Raw genomic sequence first — 24,032 nt, forward strand, 5'->3', positions numbered from 1 at the left:
TTAAATGTCCCTCTCTGACAGCTCGTAAGCTGTGTGCCTTAGTGATGGTATCTACAACAGGCAGAGCTGGGCCCAGCTGATTGGTTGTCAGGGTAGCCTTTTTAATCCAAAGCTTATTGTTCATTCAGCTTGGCGAGGGATGGGGGGGGTCGTTACCTTGCACAGCAAGCTATAACGGTGAATTTATTGTCTGTGCTACATGTAATCAATACATTAATTCTGCTTCGTTTGCATATACTTGTAAAACAGAGACTGGTTTCTAGAATACCCGAATAAGGGGGAGTTTTGGAAAGGAAATCATTGATGAGTTCATTACAAAATATTGATTGTTATAAGTTATTTAAAATTTGACGTATTTGCGGTATGAGAATTGTTAAATAGATAAATTAATTTAATACGTGTACGATAGTATTCCGCAATCGTGTTGGACTCTGAAGTATTGTTTACGCCTGGGAACCTTAAAAATGTTAAAACTTAAACATGTAGGATATTCGAAAATAATAGCTATGTTTCTGTGCAGCCAAATTCATCAAAAGTGAAATAGGATATTTATTTTAATAGAGGCATGTGGGGTTTATTTAGTAAACTGTAAATTTGACTAAAGAAATTTAGTCTAAAATGGCAACGGTGAAAACAATTGGTATTTTAGATTTTTTTTGTCCAGTTCTGCTATTTTAGTCTAAAATTTGCAATTATTTTGTCAACTCGTCACAATTCTGGGCTTATTCACTAAACACCACATTGAAGTGAGCTGAATACCTAAATAATTATAATAAATAGACCTGTGCACAAATGTGTTTCAGCTGCCATCAATGAATCAGATTCCTTTTAATATACGCCTGAACGAACAAGTCTTATTCATTGATGCTCCACATGCTGATGTGAATTTGTGCACAAGTCTAATAAATACTGTAGTACAAATATTTTCCATTAGTGAGTTTATAATATGCTAAGGGAAAACTACTTTACAAAAAAAAAAACTCATGGAGAAAAAAAGTCTTACATTACATATTTTTTTTCAAGTTTATATATAGGGGATATTTTTTTTAAGCTACATTTAATTTCATGACAGTGCCATGGTATTTAATTATATGCACTTTGATCTGTTAATATATATGGCGACCCATTTTGTTTCCCCATCCCATTTTTGTTTATTTCGCAAATTAATTCATGGATTCCTAACCCTATAGTGCCTCTGTCCTTAGCTCTACACAGCCCAGAGCCCACTCAAAAAATATCCTTTAAAAATAAGGATTTACTCCCTTGGCGCTGCTTACCTCTCCTCCTCTCTGCCCCCTAGTCCAATCCAATCCTTCTAATTGAGGAACATCGGAGGCCGAATGCGCATGCAAAGCGAGCACCATGTGTGCATTCTAATGTTCCTATAGGAAAGCACTGAATCAATGCTTTCTTATGGGGGCTTCCGCATTATGTGAGTTTTACTTGGTTAGTGCAACGGTAGCGTCTCTAGTGGCTATCATACTGACAGCCACTAGAGCTCGATTTAACCTTGCTATGTAAACCAGGAATTTTCTAAATAAAAATAACAATATTTACATATGCAGGGTTAAAAGGATAGGGACACTGCACCAAGATTACTTGTTAACCTGAAGTGGTCTAGGTAACTATAGTGTCCCTTTAATTTTAACTTCCAGTCATAATTTTTGAATTAGTATATAAGAATATCTTAAGATGACAAGCAAATTCAGACATTTTATAAAGAAATGCCTTAACAGAAATGGATTTTATAAAAAATATGTATGCAGGATTTTTCATTTTTTATTTTTAAAGTTAATATTGATTTGGCACTTACTGATACTGACACTTTTTCAAAGAAGTATAGATCGCAGATCAAATGTAAACTTCTATAATTCTAAGATCAATAGAACACTGAGAAAGGGATTCTCAACTGTATCAGTCAATTGATCTGTTAAAGGAAGGCTGATGAAAGACTTCTAGTGGAGAGAGGGAAAGAGTAGTCATGTAGGCTCAAAGACATGAAAAGTAAATTACAAAGCAACAACTGTCAAAAAACCCGGATTACATGGAAACAGAGAGTTACATAACAGGTTCAATGTTGTTCAGTAAACAGCGAAATGTAGTGAAATCAAGCCCAAATACTAAAACAACCATAATTCATAATAAATGTGTCTGAATATCTATCCATTTACTAGCAATTCTGTTAGTACAATTTATATATGATTTTTAATGTTCTAGTGCTTTATCCTAAAGGGACACGCTAGACCCCTAAAGCACTTTAGTTCGCTGAAGAGCATTAGGTGTGAAGAGACTGTCCTCTTTTCTTTTCTTTTTCTTTTTTTAAAGTGTAGCTTTCAGTAGAAATCCCCACTTTTATAAATTAACTATGTTACACCTCCCTAGCTGTGAATCAGGCTATTTGTGCTTTTACTTCCTGGTTTGTTTAGCTCAATGGAGCTAGACTCAAGAGGCAGCAATTGCTCAGAGCACCTACTTTGCAAATACTTCTCATTGAGTTGCTTTGGGAATTCTGTGATTGGACAGCCACATAAAGGCCTGATAGAAAGCAGTTGTTGTTGGGGGATTCTTTCATTAGAGGTGTGGAGCTGTTCAATAGTGAGATGTCTTCCTGGAGCTACTGCTCACAGAGACAGGAGACGTACTAGTAATATTATTAAGCAAGCAAAGCGGGAAGGGGAATTTGATGAACTTGTCCATCTTGGGACAAATGACTTGTCTTGCAATGAGGTTTCAGAGGTAAAGGAAGTTTTTTGTGTTTTTGCCAATGATATATGGCAGGTTGCTTCCACGCTGTTATTCTCTGAAGTTCTGCCTGTGCATAACAGCAAATGCGTATTAGGGACTTTAACCTGTGTCTTAATGAATGGTGCTGCTAGCAAGTATTTGGCTTCATTTCTCATGGTAGCTCTGTTTGGAATGGAAATAAACTGTACAAAAAAGATAGTAGTTTGCATCTTTCTCAAAAGGGAACAAATGTTCTCAGCGAGCAGTTCAGAGGTTTTGCTAGGAAGTATTTAAACTTGGAGGGGGGGCAAAGGGGTGATAAAACATCAATCCAATTGCCCCCCAAAACAAGGACAGAAGGTGCCTTTAGCAAGTGTGTTAAAAAAGGATAAGCTTAGAGTCATGTCTACAAATGCTCGCAGTTTAGGGAATAAGATCCATGAATATGAGGCAATAATGGCATTTGATAATGTAGATTTAGTCGCAGTTACTGAGACATGGTATAATGAGAAAAATGACTGGGACAAAGCAATACCAGGGTATTCTTTATATAGAAAAGACAGGGAAGGCAGGGAAGGGGGAGGGGTGGCCCTGTAGGTGAAGGATAGCATAAAATCTAGCCTAATAAAAGTTAGTGAGGCGAACATAGAGTCCATTTGGGTTACGTTAGAATTTGGTAATCACACAGTAACTCGTGTAGGTGTGATTTATAGTCCCCCAGGACAAATAGAAGAGTTAGATAAGAGTTAGATAATCAACTAGTTGAGGAAATGGTTAAACTCACATGGTCATGAGCCACTTATGTAAGCTGGCTCAGACTAACAGCATATCACATCAGTATCTTGATTTTGATACTCCAAATTGGCTCCCTTCTGTGGTCCTTAGGTCTTTTCTGTTCCAATTACTCAGGATGCAAAAAGTAATGAAAACAAAACTTTCTTGGACACACTTCAGGTGCCTAAATACAAGTAAAATAAAAGTAAACACTTTTATAAAGAAAGTCCTCTGGACATAAATAGATAAAACTCGACGCGTCTCGGCACATAGCCTTTATCAAGAGTTCATCCTTCCTCATCTTTCTCGTTCTTTTAAATGCCGTCCTTTGGCGCCTTCTTCGTGCATCCAACTTCCGTGTTCCGGTTTCCGGTCGCATTTTTAGATGTAAAGTCCATTGAATATGACGTCACGACGTTCTCTCCATAATAGCGTTGTGACGTGTATAACAGGGGCGGACCATCTGCCGTCCGGGTATTGCCCGATTTAAAGATGGACTCTCAGGAGCTCGAAAAGGGCAAAAAGTATAACTTATAAGCTTAAACAGTCTCTTCATTAGTCCTGTATTCTCATACATTACTGTATACTTTTTGCCCTTTTCGATCTCCTGAGAGTCCATCTTTAAACCAGCTTACATAAGTGGCTCATGACCATGTGAGTTTAACCAGTTGCAGACTTCACATTTGTTTATTTGTTACGTTATTACCCTATATATGCTCTATTCTTATTTTCATATTTACAAGAGTGCTGGCTTTTATATGTGCTAAAAAGGGTAAAGTTGTATTGAGTGCTCTCACCATCCACATTTGCTGTTATATTGTACTATTTAATTTGTGTGAATAAGTGACTCACATTTGGTGAATGGAGCACCGTAATCTTTAAACCTTTTAACCTTAATTCCTTTTTATGACAATGAAGGGGGAAGTTATCATCATGGGTGACTTTAATCTTCCTGATGTGAACTGGAAAACCAAAATAGCTGCTTGTGCCAGGAGCACACATATTCTAAACTCCCTACTGGGATTGTCTCTAAAACAAGTGGTTGAGAAGCCAACTCGTAAAGAGGCCATACTAGATTTAGTGTTAACAAATGGAGATTTGGTATCAGATATTACTGTAGATGAATGTTTAAGATCCAGATGACTTAAAGGTAGGCAGACAATATAACTATGTTAGTTATTTATTCCTGATTGGCTACATACATTCAGAGTTGTAGAAATGTTTACATTTTGGCTGTTTTGACCTTCAACTTGCAATTCTCTGTCATTCTCACGTATTCACATTAATGTGTAATGCACGTGTTTAGTAAGTACAGTAGGCCTCTCAGTTATGATTAAGTATAAAACCATTGACACACACAGCATGGAGTCAGAAAATCAATAAGCTATTTCACTGAGAGCACACACTTTCTCCGCTGGTTGAAGTGCTATAAACTCTAAATAGGTCACAGCTCCTGCATTCATTGACAACTGAAGTACTTATAGACTTGTTAAACTAGTCAAGAAAGGAAGGTAGTTGATAAAGAGAACTTTTCTTATTTGGCTACTTGGCTTAAATTTTGCAGTTCTTTTGCCAGTTCTCCATAAAAAAAAAAACAACTGGCAGTATCACAGGAAAGAGAGTTTCTACAGAGGCACATTGGGATATACATGCGCTGTATAAAAAGTGCCTATTTTTCGGGACCAGCTTTCTGTGTAAAATTCATTTGGAACGTATTTTATAACTTTAGAATGATTAAAATATTACTCAATGGTCATTTTTTCCTGTCGCATACCTACCAAAATTTGAAATGGTCAAAGAGGGCCACTTTAATTTTAGGGGTACGAATGGGGGTGTGGCTTACTATTAACAATTTGTACAACTAAAATGTGATTTAGAACAATAACAATGTATCTTATTTACGCAGACAGATTTCTAAACACATTTATTGTAGTTTAAAGTCACATTTCTGTGAGAATTATTGCTGTGGAGCTCTACTATCAATATTCAGGCGCAGAAACAATATGGAGGTCCTACAAAAGAGGGACATTAGTCCAATGAAGAGGGATTTGGGTTACAAATAGGGACTGTCCCTACTAAATAGGGACACTTGGTAGGTATGGATTGTTTAAGATATCCTGATTTACTCTATGCATTATAGAATCATTATTAAGCAGTGCGTACAATAGGAAAATATCTCCAGTTGTGCTCTAAATACCAGCACGACTTTACACTTTGGATTTGGTTCACTAAATAAGGATTTGGGCAAAATTGGGAAGCAATTACACACACCTTATGTGAAAATAGGAAAATAGCTGAATTGGCCAATTTTTCCATTGTGGCTATTTTTGCCTTAAATGTTTTCTATTTAACATCTATGATGTAGTTTTTTTTTTTTTTGTTCTTTTTTAGGAAGCTACAAATTTCTATTGGCCAGACAAAAAAGAAATTACAAAAAAACCACAACACTTCATTATTTTGCATCTACACCTCTGGACAATTACAACAACTCAAATACATAACAACAAAAAACTAAAATCACTCATCTTACCAGCGGGATGATTCTTTGCTGACTTTAAAATCGACAATAACTAGTCTAAAATCCCACCAAACAGCTTATGCTGAATATTCAAAGTCCAGGTCATGTGTACAGAGCGGTAATAATGGCAGTCATCCCATAGATAAACAGAGTCAATATTTTGGCTGAGGATGTGTTACTTTGGATCAGTCAAAGTCTTTATCTGCTTGTGACACTTTACACGATGACAGCTATCAGATTCAGCAAACTGAGATATAAATAGCAGGTGTAAATTAACACTAAACCCCCGATTCTCCAACCTGCCCCCCCCCCCACCACACCCTTCAAAAAAAGCAAATAACAAAAACGCCTCCATCTAGCCAGATTGTCCTTGGCACAAAATGCAATGACTGGTTTAAATGTGTTCGCGGGGCCTGTTTGCAGTTCTTGACAATGGTTTTGTGTGTGCGCGTGGATGTCGGCCATATTGATTTTGAGGGCTTGCACACACAATTGATCCAAGCATTCTTAGAGATTCACAGTGACATCTGGGCAGTTCTGACCGTTTCGCCTAGACGGGGCAACAATTTACAGGGTAATCCCAGCAGGTTCGTTACCAAGCCTGGATATTTTGGTGCCCCTGTACGTAAATACCAGCCCGCCACAGCTGTCCTGTTGGACTATCCTGTAGTCCTTTTCTCATTACTCATACCTCCTGATCTTGTACTATTTACCGTTAATTGACCCCTGTCACATTTTCTGAACTGCAAACCTTCCCTGCCTTCCATAACCTACATATTGACTACGATCATACAAGATTGGTTACAGTACCCATAGCCTCTGATGCTTTGGATATCATTGCTTCCTGACCCCAATTCCAGGACTCTTGTTTTTCTATTCTGTTGTTGCGTTTTCCCAGGCGTTACCTGGGAGCCCATCACTTTAGGCCTGCTCTGATGGCGGATCTGCAAATATGTTTAACACCCTATGCACGAGTCCCAGAATACCGGCAACAGGGCTCCAGGCGGTCAGAACTCTCAATTTGTATTACTTTTGTGTGTTTTCTGGAATGAGTGTTCTCACCCCTAGCGTGAAAGACACCAGTCACAGGTCCTGGGCCACGACCTGTTAATCAGTGCACAAAACCCAACTCACTAAACCGTTTATGGGGCTAATTGTACATTTCTGAGAAAAATAACAGACAACATAAAACATACTCATCCCATAGGAAGAGTTGACCTGATACTAGTGGATACATTTATTAATTTACCCTATAAACTCCTGCAGGAGCAGAACCAGAGGCTCCTGGCTGATCTGTCTATAGCTGCAAACAGACCCACTTAACCAGGGGCCCTCAAACTCCGCCCCCCAGATGTTGCTGAACTACAACTCCCATGATTCTCTGGCTATCTATGTAATTCAAAGAATCATGGGAGTTGTAGTTCAGCAACATCTGGGGGGGGCGGATCTTGAGGACCCCACTAAACAGTGCATCTACAGGGACCTTTGTGGGATATTCCCCTCTCTCATAGCTTCTCCCTCTACAAACTGCAATCTAACATTGACTTACATCCATTTACATCCCTTGTTAAAGTGACTAATCAGTGTATGACAGGCGAACACCAGGTGGCAGTGCGCTCTGCCAGGTTCGACTGCTATACCATAGAGTCGGATTGTCGCCCTGCTGGGGGCGGAAGTTGCGTCAGTGTGTTTGAGGCCACACGTGGGTGCAGCGTGTCTGTCCAGCGGCTCCGGGAATGGGGAAATCAGGGAAGCTTCGCTCCGGTGCGGCCGGTAAAGTGAAACGGTGGAAGAAAGGACACAGCAGCCAGTCCAACCCCGAGGCTCGAAGACACCGAGAGGCCGCCAGGAGCCGCTTCTTCAGCCGCCCCTCAGGTAGGTCCACATCTGGGTGGGTAGGTAGGTGAATGGGGAATGCTGGGAGTTAAAAGTTTCACGTATTAGACCAAAGTAGCCGAACTGGGGATATAATGGGCTTGGGGATTGTTTCAGTATCGGCTATTTTGTTCTAAAAGTTCGACTATATCTTTAAAATCCCAACGTTTCGCACTTTAGTGAATAACAAGTAAATTGTGAGATTGATGTGATAAGCGACTGATAACTACCCTGCGACACTCCAGGTAGTCCTGGCTGCAAAACGCTTAAAGTGAAACTGTGACTGGGGAGGTTTATGCACAAGATGACCTATATAAAATGATACAAATTTACTTAGAATCATTGAAGGAGTCAAGAGATATACAGAGACAAAGTAGGAAATTCTTTGTCACTGTATTTTTCCTCCGCCTGACTTTCTTTGACTCATCTAAGAGTCAATCCCTGCTGCTGTCATTAGTGACGGCTGCAGGGATTAGGCTGTATTTATGGAGGTTCATGCAATCTTGTGGCATCCCCCATAGACCTTAATACTGTACTCTTGTGCATGCGCAGAAGAGGACCCTGCTAGATCAAGATGGCAACACATGCACGGGACAGGTTCAGGTAAATAAACTCACCTTTACCTGCCTCCCCCCAGTCACTGGGCCATGAGGAGCAATGTCACCGCTGTTGATTTTGTAAGATCGTCAAAGTCCCCAAACAGTGACAGTGCTGCTTCAAGTGTAATGGAGCTCATGAAGATGACATTGCCACTGGTGGTCCTGGGGTTGGGGCAGGTAAAAGTAAAATTACTTACCTAAACCTGTACAAGAGTACAGCATTGAGGTCACTAGCTGGAATTTCAGTGAAAAAATTGCCACTAATAAAAAATGATTACTATGCTAAACTTATTGGTATCTAAGTACTAGTCTGCTTACAATTGTTAGCTTTCCTTTACATGTAATACCTACACTGTCTTTACATTTCATTCATTACCTCATTGTGTATCAATTTCAGGAAAAAGTGACTTGACGGTAGATGCTCTGAAACTTCACAATGATCTCCAGTCAGGGTCACTGCCAATGCCCCAAAAACCCGGGGGCACACAAGAATACATGGAAGATGAGAATGAGATGGCGATAACTGAGAAATCTGGAGTTTCTTTCCTAAGTGGATTATCTGACTGCACTAATCTTACATTTGGCAAAGTACAACGATACTGGGAGTCCAACTCAGCGGCTCACAAAGAGGTAAGTTGCCTGATCTCTAGAACAGTGCTTTCCAAACTTTTCATGTTGGTGACACGTTTTAGACTTGCATCATTTTGTGACACAGTAAATCAGTTTTACTAATAAACTGGAGGTTAAACGACTACTAACGCCTTATAAGAAATACAGACACATACATAAATCGTAATGTACCGTATATACTCGAGTATAAGCCGAGTTTTTCAGCACATTTTTTGTGCTGAAAAACCCCAACTCGGCTTATACTTGAGTCAGAGTCTGTATTATGGCAATTTGCATTGCCATAATACAGACAATGGGGGCTGTGGGGGGCTGCAGAGAGATGTTACTTACCTTTCCTGCAGCTCCTGTCAGCTCTCTCCTCCTCCGCCGGTCCGTTCAGCTCTTCTGTCAGCTCACAGTGTAAATCTCGCGAGAGCCGCGGCTCTCGCGAGATTTACACTGGGAGCTGACCGAGGTGCTGAACGGACCGGCGGAGGAGGAGAGAGCTGACAGGAGCTGCAGGAAAGGTAAGTAACATCTCTTTGCAGCCCCCACAGCCCCCTCCTACACAGTGCCCATCCACTGGACCACCAGGGAAGGAGAGCCCCCCTCCCTGGCCAGCTAGCAAGCAGGGAGGGGGGACAAAAAATGTTTATATATATATATTAATAATAATAAAAAAATAATAAAAAAAAAAATAATAAAATAAAAATAATAAAATAAAAAATAATAATAATAAAAAAATGTAATGAAACAAAAAAAAATTAAAATAATAATTAAAAAATAAAAATGCCCACCCCCCACCAAGGCTCTGCATCACACTCTGCATTACACACACATACACACACTGCATTCATATACACACACTGCACTCATACACACACACTGCACTCATACACACACACTGCACTCATACACACACACTGCACTCATACACACACACTGCACTCATACACACACACTGCACTCATACACACACACTGCACTCACACACACACACTGCACTCACACACACACACACTGCACTCACACACACACACTGCACTCACACACACACACTGCACTCACACACACACACTGCACTCACACACACACACTGCACTCACACACACACTGCACTCACACACACACACTGCACTCACACACACACACTGCACTCACACACACACACTGCACTCACACACACACACTGCACTCACACACACACACTGCACTCACACACACACACTGCACTCACACACACACACTGCACTCACACACACACTGCACTCACACACACACACTGCACTCACACACACACACTGCACTCACACACACACACTGCACTCACACACACACACTGCACTCACACACACACACTGCACTCACACACACACACTGCACTCACACACACACACTGCACTCACACACACACACTGCACTCACACACACACACTGCACTCACACACACACTGCACTCACACACACACACTGCACACACACACACACACTGCACACACACACACACACACTGCACACACACACACACACACTGCACACACACACACACACACACACACACACTGCACTCACACACACACACACTGCACTCACACACACACACACTGCACGCACTCACACACACACACACTGCACTCACACACACACACACACACTGCACTCACACACACACACACACACACTGCACTCACACACACACACACACACACTGCACTCACACACACACACACACACTGCACTCACACACACACACACACACTGCACTCACACACACACACACACTGCACTCACACACACACACACACTGCACTCACACACACACACACACTGCACTCACACACACACACTGCACGCACTCACACACACACACTGCACTCACACACACACACTGCACTCACACACACACACTGCACTCACACACACACACTGCACTCACACACACACTGCACTCATACACACACACTGCATTCTCATACACACACACTGCATTCTCATACACACACACTGCATTCTCATACACACACACTGTAAATAAATATTCAATTAATATAATTTTTTTAGGATCTAATTTTATTTAGAAATTTACCAGCAGCTGCTGCATTTCCCACCCTAGTCTTATACTCGAGTCAATAAGTTTTCTCAGTTTTTTGGGGTAAAATTAGGGGCCTCGGCTTATACTCGAGTATATACGGTAATAATCAAAGGATTATGCACTCATTGAGATACTCATGGTTCTGGCTGTGTGTGATATTTGTGATGATTATTAATTCAGATTGAAAATTAAAAATGCATGTATGCCCATGTGTGAATGCAGATGCGTATTTTTGCAGTGTCATATGCACACAGTAATGGACATATACTGTCAAATACAGCCACATGAACAGTCCCAGTGCACTCAGGCAGGCAGAGAGATACACACACGCATGTTTACAGGCAGACACACAAACACACGCACGGTCACGGGCGGACAGCCTGCCCTTGACACTGTGTGTGTGTGTGACTGTCACACTCAAACATGCAGACAGTCACTCTAACACTACCAAACAAATCAATTTGATAGCTGACTGGCATTGAGTTGGTTAAAATATTTAGTTTTCTGATTGTTTTTCAGATCTGTGCCGTGCTGGCTGCTGTTACAGAAGTGATCCGGTCTCAGGGAGGGAAGGAGACAGAAACTGAATATTTTGCTGCTCTGGTAAGTGAATGTCTATGTAACATTTTTTTTTTCTCATACTTATTTAAACTCAATAAAACTTTTTCATGTAGGCGGTTTATTTGAAACCTTTAAATAATGCTGTCAGGACTTAAAATTTCAAAACCTATACTACTAGCCAGTCCTTAGAAGTTATACCTCTGTGCAAGACTGGAGGTTCCATGACACACACAACTAGGGGTGAATTTTGTACTTGAAGAACTAAATTTGCAATCACAATAGGAAATTCTGAGTCCTGATACTATGTGATTCATTGAATACATGGCATTAAAATAAATGGCATTAAATGGGCCGAGCATAGTACATGGAAGCCCTTAAATAAACAAATTCAGGACATCAAAATAATCATAGCATCAACCAATTGCAAATAAGTATTTACAGGCTGTCGCTACTGGCAAACAAACTGTTAAGTACAATCAAGATGTGGACGATAATATATACTGTATGTTTGCGTGATAGCTGGCAGTGTTACTGTATGCTGGACACAGATCTAGGTAAGGGATAAGGATTTTTCTTTAGTTGATGGAAGACCACCAGTATCCATAGTATTGGATCTGTTTTGTTCTCTTCCTGTTGGAGTTGCGTTGCCTATTTTCTGTAGGGTCTTGGTTTAAAAGACATAGCTTCTACACACTAGCAGAAATGATACAACATTTATGGTGCATCTTTCCTTATTAATTTTAGATGGTCCTACTGGGGATTTGGGTGTTATTTACTTGCACTGCATTCTCTGTTGTTAAAACATTCATGTGGCTAGTCAGCGTTTTTGATCTCATGGTGTGTTTTCACATTTAGATGACTACTCTAGAAGCAGTGGACACCCCAGAATCCTTGGCTGCTGTTGCTTATCTGCTTCACCTGGTTCTCAGGAGGTAAGCCATGATATTTTATTTATTTGTATCTGGGCTTCTCAAGAGACCACCAATGGGTCAGGATGGGCTGTGGTTGCTGTGCTGTTGAGAGCTGAAGGACTTCCTTTTGGAGATATTGTTTGCTCTCCCTTGTCAGTCAAAACTTTGACATAGAGTACATGCCAAATAATTAATTAACAGGTGGGGAAAATAACTGTTTTTAAATAAGGTTTTCTCCCTATGTATACATTTGCCAACAAATCTGCTAGCACAATGTATAGCTGGAATTTGATGTATTTTCAAAAGATCACAAGCAGTTCTGGACATGAAGAGGCCTTTTAAATGCCAAATGGGGTATGCTTCACCCACCTTGCTGCAGTGTGGGAGTCACTAACGATCCTCCATGTCTCACATTCCCTCCCATATGGGCACATGCCTTTTTTAATGTGATATAGCTTCTCCAGAATATCATCATAAATTAAGGCTTCCATCAAAACTGGGAACAAACAGGGGATACCTTGGATTCTGCTGATAGTAAAGCTGGTGAATTATATTATAGTCTCAGAAAAGCTAAAACCTCACTTCTTCTACTTAGAAATTAATTATTTTCAGAAAGACCTATTAGACAGAATTCTGGCCCTAGTAGAATTAAGGGAGTATATTCTCGCCTCATCTCTACAGAGAAACCAGGCATATTTTTCATCCTATGCTAAGAGGTTTGTATAAAAACTACCGCCAGTCACTCGCATTCTGCAAAGAGAAACCATAGACCTGAAGGCTACCTACATGTTCCCATGGCTGTCAAATCAAGTATTTCAATTCTTGTTGATTCCATTTGACCTCCAGGATAGCTAGAAATATACCAGCATAACTTGACCTGAAAGAGTAGACCGCAGTATCTACGATGTGAAACTCAGGTCAATTTCTCAAGGCACAATTGAAAGATTTGCAAGGAAGTGAAAACTCCTTTTTTTTTTTTTTTTCTTTTTTTTTCTTCTACAAGGTTTATTAGTATAGAAATGTGTCTTTGTCTGTTATTTTTTGCACCTTTTGCCATTGAATTTCCGAACTTCTTATCCTATCAACCTAGTGGTGCTCACACTGCTGCTGTTTTTATTTCCTGTCTATTAGGGTTCCTGGCCCGGTATTGATCAAGAAGTTTTCAGACACCTCTAAGGCATTAATGGATATCCTGGCCACGCAAGCCAATTCTGGAGGCAGCTCTGTGGGCCGCTGGGTATGTGTCATTGACTGTAATACTGTCTTGTGTTGCGCTGTATGCTGCCCATTTCTTAGACCAGGACCATGATCTGCCCAATGAACCATTAGATACAGTTTTAAGTGTATGGCTTACATGTATTGCTTGACATTTTTCCAATAGAAGAAAATTCCAAACTGATTCAAACTGGTTAAAACAAAATTATTTCAATATTTTCTTTCTTGCTCTCTCCAGATAGTGTCTTGCCTGTCTGTCCTGCTACGCAAGCAGGAGCTTTCTGCATGGAGCTACCCATCAACTCTGCAGGTGTATCACGGAGTACTCAGCTTCACTGTCCACGCAAAACCTAAAGTGAGTTTAACTTATTTCCGAAATTCCCACCGGGCACATTGTCATTTTACTTGGTCAGCAGTTTGTTAAAGTGCTTCTGTGATCCGTAAACAAATTTGTTATGTACAGCACCTATATAATCGTTTATTTGTTTTGAATATGTTTATTAGAGTCGCAAAGAGGCGTAGGCAGACTTTTTTTGAATTGCTAAAAATAACATTTGGTTGCCTGCGCAGAGGCATATAAATCAGATGAGACAAGCAATAAAGTAAATTGGACGTATATAGAGTTTGCAAGATTTGGTTTAACAAGGGCATTTAACAGGCATAATTATGCATTGTGCAGGCTGTTTAGTCATCTGAGCCATCCCTATGTCTAACTCTGCGTGCAATGGCGTTTTCCGCATGGGTAGCCTTTTACATAGTTAAATAAAAGGCTAAAGTATCGATTTAAAGGGGTTAATTCAGATTATCACCTGCGCAGAGGCGACTATGTCAACACAGACTGCACATAATGAACAGGTGTACCATGTTACGCTAGCTGCCTGTGGGCGTTAAGCTTCATGGTGATGTATCCCATAACCGCGTTTTGTGTGCTTAAACATATATATGCCTTAATAAAAAAGAAAATTTAAAGAAAGCTAATAAGGAAACCCCCCCCCCCCCCCAAAAAAAACACTATATGCATGGTATAGAAGCTTATATATCCGCTTAAACATGTGGTACAGTAATCGTATGTGGCAGAAGTATCACATCCGTTAAGTGTCTTAATGCAGTAATAAATCCTATCTATTAGCATTACAGCAGCGGCTAGTTACTCACAGATTAGGCATGCCTGAAATTGGATGTATAATCGACAGGGCTATTAACATATATATGTGTCTCAATGAGCACGGTCAATTCTATGCCTAGGTACAAGCGTATTAATAGTCGTCACCCTATGCAACGGCCTGACTGTATACGTAGGCAGTAATAAATGTTTGCTGGCTGGTAAATGCAGATTGTCGCCTGTGCAGAGGCGGATAAAACAACTTGCAGGATAGATGCAGACATTAAGAAATAGTCAAAAATACAGAAACCTAGAACGCAAACCCATAGGGAAACAGACAAAATAAATTGAGAACTGTCATCGCTGTCAACGATTGCAGGGCTGGTCTGTCCTTGAGATTAGTGCACTGAGGGCCACTCATTGCACAACTGCCTTGTCGTTCCTGGGGTGCCGAGCCTCTGTCTGTCTTCCCCGCAACAACCCCAGTCCGTCTCCAGGGTCCTCGGTAGCCCTGTGGGCACTCGGGAGCAGGGGCTATCCATTCGACTCCCACACCTAGAGTCCACGGGCCCCTCGCTCCCTGCACCTCCCCAACACCACCCAAGATCCCGGACTCAGAGGAGCGTGTTGCCCACTGTCTCACCCGGTGCCGGCCGCTGTCGTAGAGCCGGTGCGCACCCCCCCGGCCACCGGTCCGCCGGAGGGGCCGTGCAGGCCCGCCCCACCGGGCTCACGGCCTCGGGGACATGGCCCTCTGGGGGCCCCACATACCCAGGCGTTAGAGCATCCACTCCTCCAGCGGGCGGGCAGTCATCACGGGGGTTCCATCCAGCGCTCAGCAGTGCCCGAGTCCGCATAGGCCGTCCAGTACGGTCCTCCATAGTGATCGCTCTCCGGTCTTACCCCTCTGATTTTGTGGTGATGCCTTTAGGGAGTGTTCTCGCCGGTAATGGGGTTACCTCTGTGTGAGTCCAAGCCCTTTTGCTCCCAATCCGGGTGCTTCCTCGGGCGGGTGTTTCAGCCCCTCTGCGTGCACCTCCGATGTTGCTGGCTGGCTGAGTTACATGCAGCCGGTGCCAGTGCAGGCGGTCGGCATTCGAACCGCGCGGGTACTCCCGCTGCGATCCGCGCCGCCACCAGGGCGCCGGGATATCCCCCGCCGGTCAGTGGAGGGGGGGGGGGGGGCAGGGCCGTGCCCCGGTATCTCACTCTGTCGCGGGATGTCTCTGCTCCGCATTGCCGTGCTGCCTGTAATGGCCGCTGGTGTTCTGGCGCTCTGCCACGTGTAGGCCGGTCCCGGCCCTCTCAACTTGCCTGGCTTGCGGCGGGCATTAAGCAGGTATCTGGGGTAAGCTGGCACCGTTCTCCCTTCATAGGTGGCGTAGTATTGTATACTTGGGCGATTGGTTTAGTGCCTTTTTAGCAGCATTGTTCAGGAGCCCATGTTAATGGCGACCCGGCGTCCCGGCCCCGCCCCCTATAATCGTTTATTTGTATTTATTTTACTTTTTTTTTTTTTTTTTCCATATCCTGTCTTAATACATTTCCAATGTTTTCTTGGCTCTTGTAAAAATATATATTAACAGCATGCTGGTACAGCCTATCTGGCTTGCTCTGTGATTGGCTGTTCAGTTTCTATGTTTGTAAGTGTTTCAGATATGGTGTTTACGATTCATGCTGAAAAGAGGGTCTAAATCAGGGGTAGGCAACCTTCGGCACTCCAGACGTTGGGATTACATCCCCCATAATACTCTTACACCCATAATGCTGGCAAAGCATCATGGGAGGTGTAGTCCAAAACATCTGAAGTGCTGAAGGTTGCCTATACCTGGTCTAGATCAATGAGTTATTGGCTTGGCACTACACAAGTTTCTGAAGAACATTTCCGATGAGTCTTAAGGACATCATGGGAAATTTAGTGCAAAAACATCTGGTGTGCCAAAGTTGGACATCACTAATGTAGGAGGAGGAATGCATCAGTGACCAATCCAAATCAACCATGTGTTAAAACAACGTTACATATGCTTATATGTATGTACACTCATCAGTCACAACTTTAAAACCACCAAGAGATGAAGTGAATAACATCAATTATATTGTTACAATGGCACCCGTCAAAGGGTACAGTATATTAGGCAGCTAATGAACAGTCAGTTAATGAATTTCATGTGTTGCAAGCAGGAAAAATGGTCAAGCGAAAAGATCTGAGTGACTTTGACATTGGCCAAATCATGATGGCTAGAAGACTGGGTCATAGCTTCTAAAAAAATGACAAGTCTTGTGGGGTGTACTTGGCATTCTGTGGTTATTATCCACCAAAAATCGTACAAGTAACGACAAGGCTCATTGATGCATATAAGGAGCGAAGACTAGCCGTCTGGTACAGTCACACAGAAAAACTAATGTAGCTCAAATTGCTGAAGAACCTAATGCTCCCCATGAAGGAAAGGTGTCAGAAGACCCAGTGCATTGCGGTTATCTTCGTATGAGGCTGCATAGCCCATGGTGCAGTAAGCGTCAGAACTGGACCATGGAACAATAGTAGAAGGTTGCCTGATTTGATTATTCACATTTTCTTTTAGATCATGTGGATGACTGGGTGCATGTGATTCGTTTACCTGGGGGAGTGATGGCAGCATGATGCACTATGGGAAGAAGGCAGGATGGTGGAGACAGTGTTAAGCTCTGGGCAATGTCCTGCTGGAAAACCTTGGGTCCTGGCATTTATGTGGATGTTACTTTGATGCATGCCACCTTCCTAGATATTTTTGCAGAACATGTACACCCCTTCATGGCAATGGTGTTCCCTGATAGCAGTGGCTTCTTTTAGCAGAATAATGCACCCTGGCACACTGCAAAAATTGCTCAGGAATGGTTTGAGGAACATGACCGAGTTCAAAAGCTTCAAAGCTGTTCTGACCGCACAAGTGGGACCTACATGAAATTAGGCAGTTTTTTTTTTTTTTTTTTTTGGCTGTGGCTCATCAGTGTATATTGGGGCTTAACATTTCCATAGTGGAAATTCAACTCTAGTGAGTTTCCCATGGATTCCATACTAACTATGCCGATCTTGGTGCTGTTTGAAAACCACAGCTTATTGTAACAATGGCTGCACAGCTGATAATCTGTAGTCATCGTGAACGACTTTGAACTGTAGAGGAGGGCAATGGCCTTATACAGCTCTGTAGACACCTGCCCATTAGTCAAAAGTTCTCACCAAACTAAGTCACTGTGCAGGACTTAGACATCCTGCAATAAATAGTCTGGTCATCTCCTAGACAAGGGGAGAAAGATCATAAGTAAGCTCCTCTCTCCTCCTCATCATAGATGTGCCCTAGACTTTAACCCCTTAAGGACACATGACATGTCTGACATGTCATGATTCCCTTTTATTCCAGAAGTTTGGTCCTTAAGAGGTCAAAGGGGTAATCATTAATGTCAAAGAAATTGTTTGTTCCCATAACTTCATTGTGAATAACTTGTAAATGGTGTAGGATATGATTAGAATTGTATGTACATATTGATAAACCGATTTCCTTGCAAATGGATACCTGGAAAGTTTGTCTCATTTTTTTTTTTCGATTTCCTTAAAATTTTGCTGGTATGTCATTGCCATACAGGCAGAGAGTGAAAATGTAGAGTCTATTGGCAACTCCTCAAGACTGATATACAAGGAACATTCGTATTTCCAGGAAAATAAATCTCTATTCATACTGTCCTTCCTGGTATTTGTGGTTGGCAATATTGCAGGTGCTGTGATGTTTCACACTATGTATTTTCCCCCCTCCTTCAGCTGATAAATTATCACTCTTTACGATCTATTTCAGATCTGGAAGTCCATGTGTTCAGCTTTGTAAGCTGTTCCACAGCCAGTTGGATTTCCGAAATCACATGCAGGGTTTTTCAATCAATACCATATTCCAGCTAATTAAATCTAATTTGCTAAGTTGATAATAATATAGCTAATCTGAAAAAAAGCTTGGATTTTATTCCTGCAGTTTTGCCATTTACATTTATTTTTCTTATATTCGGTGTTTATTAAATAACGTTGAGGTGGTTTATATAAATAGCCTGCAGTGGGGATTGCTGACTGGCTTTTATCTCCTAAAAAAAAATAAAAAATCTTCACCTTACACCAAGGATAATGTTTTTGGGCAATGTAAAAATAATGAAATCCAACTAGGTATTTGATTTTTTTTATCTTCAGATCAGGAAGGCTGCCCAACTCGGTATCTGCTCTGTCCTAAAAGGCAGTGAGTTCATGTTTTCAGAATCCGCACCAAGCTACCACCCTGCGGCTCCATCCACCGCTAAATTCTGCATCCAAGAAATTGAAAAGTCTGGAGGTAAGTGTACCTGATACATTGTTTGCGTTACCTGAATGTTATGTGAGGTGTTCGGGTTAATCGCAGCAGATGCGCACTGTGGATATGATCTGCTAAATCGCGAAGCTGATCACTTAGAAGAGTAGTAGGGTACTCTTTCATGTGTTGGTTATAGAGTGGATGAAAAGTTTTGGTGACATCGAAGTGTAGCACATTAGTGCGTGTTCTTGTTTTGACATTTGTTTTGTTAATTTGATTCACAGAAGATTGTTAGGAATTCTATGGTCCGGGAGGCCGTTTAATTTCATTCTAAGATCAGCACCAAATTTGTATATAATAATCAGCTCAAATACTATGGCCATCCTTGGGAGGTAGTGTGCCATTTTATTACCCCATGCAGTATAGACATAGTTTGTTTCTAATATTTCCCTCCTCACTCTAATCAGGTAGTAAAGAAGCCACGACCACGTTGCACATGTTGGCCTTACTAAAAGACCTTCTACCCTGTTTCCCTGTCACTGTTACAAAGACTTGTTGCGAGACCCTGCTTAAGGTCATGACCTTAAACAACGTGGTAAGTACTTGTGAACGTTCCGTGTTGTATAGCCTTTACCACTCTCAGTACTGGTGGTTATCTGTTGCAAGTGGCAGGCACTGGATGTCCTCCGTTTTAACTGGTACATGTCTCTTTTTTTTTTTCCCCCAGTTAATCACAGCGTGTGCGATGCAGGCGTTCCATAGCCTTTTCAATTCGAATTCACTCCCATCTTCGTTGACTCCTGAGCTCAATGCTCAAATCATCACAGTGAGTGTGAATCATAAAAAAAAAAAAAAAAGACTCCAGTCCATTGAAACTAGATTCATGACAAATTAAAATATTTAAAATTTTCAACTTCCCCGTGGCAGGAAAACAATCCTTTCTTTTCATGCAAAACATATTTTTGTACACTTTAAACTACAATTATCCAGTCATCTCTTTTCCATGATCCTCATCCATCTTTTGGAAAATCTTGCCATCTGTAATCTACGCACTTTTGAACGGTCATTCTAAAAGTAGTTTGTTAGTAAAGTTTATTTTCTTATTAACATTTCTAGCTGTATGGTTTTGTTGGTTTGTTTTGAGATTGACTTTTCTGCGATATATGTATTTTTTTTTTCTCTTATTCCCATACAGGCTCTTTTTGACTACCTTCCAAACGAGAATGATTTGCAGCCTTTGTTGGCTTGGCTGGCTGTCATGGAGAAAGCTCATATAAATCTCTCTAGGTAAATTGGATCATTTAGTTATTTCTGTACAATTGAAACGCACTTGTGCACACTCTTCTATTTACCTTTCAGAGAAGGAACATTATACTTTAAAAGGACATTCTTAGTACCATAACCACTATAACTCATTGGAGTACCCAAGTGGCATGGGGCTGAGTGTGGCGGTCTAAACCAATCTTTCCATTCCTGCATCAGCATCCAGGATAAAGGTGCTAAGAGAGCCCTATTTTAAAAAATCATATTTGCAAATAATTCGGCATAAGCTAAATGGGGAGTTGTTGTGGTTATGGTGCTTAAAATGTCTATTTAAAAGGAGGTGATATTAAAGCATTAATCACAACAAAATCTTCTACTGGAAAAAATTTGGGGGGTATTTTGTCAAAATTAAAGACGATCTGTATATGAGCTACACTATGTGAGAGACATGTCCTCTTCTTACTTGGTTCTAACCCTTTCATCGCAAAATAAAATGGTTTATATTTAAGGTTGCACAGTGAGCTTTGCCTGGGTCACCTTCCTCGTCTCTTCTCGACGGCTATGAACTGCTTTTTGTCTCCTCACGGACAAGTTGTATCTGCAGCTGCTAAGTCATTAAAGGTATGACTTCAAATCTAAACTCTCACCCTTTGTAATGCAATAATTGACACTGTCGAGGAAGGACAGCGGTAAAAAAACAGAACCAATTAGCCTTTTCTTTCTCAGGGAATTAATGTTGCCTATGAGCCAGGCAGAGAGGGAGCTTTGCGACTTGCTGTGTAATTACCCAACCATGGGAAGCCTGTCCAAGGTGTTTGGGGTAGCATGCTGTTTGCACCCGATGCAAAAGTTACACAAACTGATATTGCCAGACAGGAAAAGCGTATACTAGCCAGTTAGACACATATATAAAATTTATTTATCTCCAGAATTAAGCATTATTATAAAGAAAGGATCTAGGAACATGGTCTTTGCACCCTAAACGTTTAAGTAAGATGATACCCTTTTACAATTCCGAGTAAATGGTACATACATGTTGCTTGAATTTGTATATGGAATACTTGCACTCCTAACAATATTATCTGCCCCAAGAAAGAAATATATAAAACCATTTTTAAAGGGACTCTAATACAACTTTAGCGTAATTAAGCTGTTTAAGTGTAGAGATCACGTCCCTGCAGTTTCATTGCTCAATTCTCCTCCAGTTGCCAGTAAAATCACTTTTGTTTCTGTTTATGCAGCCCTAGCCACACCTCCCCTGGCTGTGACTCACAAAGTATGCATGGAATGGAAAATAATTGGCTTCATTTTTAATCAGCTGTTAACTTGCTTTAGAAGTTTTTGATCACCTGCTCTGTAAATTGAACTTTAATCACACACAGGAGGCTCCTGCAGTATCTAACAGACTAAATAGAGCATGAGACTAGACATTCTAAATTAAATAGACTGTGTAATAAAAGAACTTTAAACATTGGATCTCTCTTTACAGGAAATGTTTAGTAAGGCTGTGTAAGTCACATGCAGGGAGGCGTGACTAGGGCTGCATAAACCAAGTGATTTAACACCTAAATGACAGATAATTAAGCAATTAGACTGCAGGGGCATGATTTATACACCAAAACTGCTTAATTAAGCCAAAGTTGTTTGTGACTATAGTGTCCCTTTTAAGTTATATCTGTGCACCTATGATATTTCTGCTGGAAAGTTTTTACGGTGCAGTTTGTAATTTGAGTACATCTGTAAAGGTTTTTTGTTTTTTTTTCTCAGTCTCTCCTTTCAGAATGCGTTGCTCCTAATTCATCCAGCATAGAGTCTGTCTCTTCCTCTCCAGCAACAGGTTCTGCTATGCACCTCTGTAAAATGTTCAAGTAAGTCATTTTACATTTTGTACTGGTTTTTGTTTTGTTTTGTTTCATTTTCTATAACAGATTTTTCCACATTCTGTGTAGAGATGCTTTTATAATCTGTTCCTCATTGCTGTGCAAAAATGGGCTGAGCTCTGGGCAGCAGTCACGGCCCTATTTTTTTTTTTTTTTAATTCTTTATTTTTGCACACGATAGGCAAGGCAAGAATAATACAGCTTGGAGGCTTGCGCAGAAGCCAAAATACAAAAGAGCGGTCTGATACATACAATAATTGACATCAGCCCCTGTGACAAGCCACTTTACAAATTCCATAAGACTTGCCCCCCATCGAGGGTTTTGTGGTTTTTATATAGCTACAGCTACATTATTTAGATTCCTTATGTTTGCACACAATAGGCATAGCAAGAGCAGTACAACTGTGAGGCTTGCGCAGAAGCCAGAATGCTAGAGATCAGACTTGAAAACACAAAATTCGACATTAGTCCATAAGACAAGCCTCTTAATGAATTCTAATCCACCTGCCGAGGATTTTGTATTTTTTAATCAGGCTATGCATCCTAAAAAGGAGCCCTAACTCTATCCATGTCAGGTTGTACTTTAGGCATCCTCAATTCTCCGTCAGTGTACTCATGCCTGAGTGAGGAAAGTAAATAACGACAATGTAAACTGAGACAATGAAAAATGTAAAGAGGTAAAAAAGAAATGGTACCCTTGTAAACCAAGGGTTTAGTAACAAGATGGAGAACGTAAAGAAGAAAAATAGGAAAGGAGAAGAAAAGATAAAGCGATTAAGAGGGCGAAAAAGATGCACGGCCCTATTCTTATTTGTACATTTACCAAATGTTTGTCTTCCTTTAAAGTGCTTTAAGTCCAAGAGTGAACACACAATGTAGGAAGTCCCAAAAAATGAAGCAGGAGACCAAATTGTAAAGGGCAAACGTATCCTTTAACTATGTTGCTGACTGTTTTAACAAACAGTCTAGGCATCAAAGCATTAAATACCTGTACACATACAAATTAAAATAAAGAGATGCCCTTTAAAGTATAAGGTGGTAGCTGCTTTCGAATATAAAGCCATCTCAATATAGAATCTTGACTTTGTCAATAGCATGCTTAAGAAGATAAGAAACTTTTGAGTTTCAGGGTGCGTTTCCCTCCGTTTTTTCAAAACGTTAAAAATGTAGAGTTGTTTGATTACAAAGATAAAGGTAGTGAAAGAAGAGAATATCCATTCAAAACTTTCTACCAGGAGTCGGGATGAATATAAAAGGTGTATTGACTAAACAGTGAAATGAAAAACATAATCGATAAAAAACACAGTCGAGATATCCAGTGTACCAATATACGCTGGTCTAAATAAGGTACTGAGGATATAATGTAAAATTAATTAGTCTCTAAAACCTTATATAGTCTAACAATGTTTCAGCTTCCGAATATTGTAACTAGGAATACTCCTGCTATGAAAAAGTCATGAGATTCCAAGTGGCTGTAATAATATAGTATATAATTAAATCTTGGATAAAGTATATACACACAAGTGCAGGATCTTATAGATGTTCGTGAGAATGTCTGTGGTGCGATGATCCGGTGGATCTGGAATACAGAGGACAGAGAAATAG

The 24,032-nt window shown here is 40.9% G+C and overlaps 2 protein-coding genes across 3 annotated transcripts in view; both read left to right on the forward strand.

Annotated features, from left to right (window-relative positions):
• The window catches only part of LOC134575555 (tumor necrosis factor receptor superfamily member 1A-like), a 486,416-nt gene that overhangs the window by 120,119 nt on the left and 342,265 nt on the right, over nucleotides 1–24,032 (forward strand). The window lies entirely within an intron of this gene.
• The window catches only part of RRP12 (ribosomal RNA processing 12 homolog), a 49,216-nt gene continuing 32,876 nt past the window's right edge, over nucleotides 7,693–24,032 (forward strand). For both annotated transcript variants that reach the window (XM_063434973.1, XM_063434974.1), the window contains exons 1-12: nucleotides 7,693–7,891; nucleotides 8,888–9,120; nucleotides 11,711–11,794; nucleotides 12,608–12,684; nucleotides 13,795–13,900; nucleotides 14,117–14,233; nucleotides 19,188–19,326; nucleotides 19,752–19,879; nucleotides 20,012–20,110; nucleotides 20,480–20,571; nucleotides 21,057–21,168; nucleotides 22,315–22,415. In XM_063434973.1, coding sequence (XP_063291043.1) covers nucleotides 7,753–7,891; nucleotides 8,888–9,120; nucleotides 11,711–11,794; nucleotides 12,608–12,684; nucleotides 13,795–13,900; nucleotides 14,117–14,233; nucleotides 19,188–19,326; nucleotides 19,752–19,879; nucleotides 20,012–20,110; nucleotides 20,480–20,571; nucleotides 21,057–21,168; nucleotides 22,315–22,415 — 1,427 coding nt within the window. In that variant the 5' untranslated portion in view covers nucleotides 7,693–7,752. The remainder of the gene's footprint in view (nucleotides 7,892–8,887; nucleotides 9,121–11,710; nucleotides 11,795–12,607; nucleotides 12,685–13,794; nucleotides 13,901–14,116; nucleotides 14,234–19,187; nucleotides 19,327–19,751; nucleotides 19,880–20,011; nucleotides 20,111–20,479; nucleotides 20,572–21,056; nucleotides 21,169–22,314; nucleotides 22,416–24,032) is intronic.

This window comes from Pelobates fuscus, chromosome 10, assembly GCF_036172605.1.
Source record: "Pelobates fuscus isolate aPelFus1 chromosome 10, aPelFus1.pri, whole genome shotgun sequence".
In the NCBI taxonomy this organism is placed as follows: Eukaryota; Metazoa; Chordata; class Amphibia; order Anura; family Pelobatidae; genus Pelobates; species Pelobates fuscus.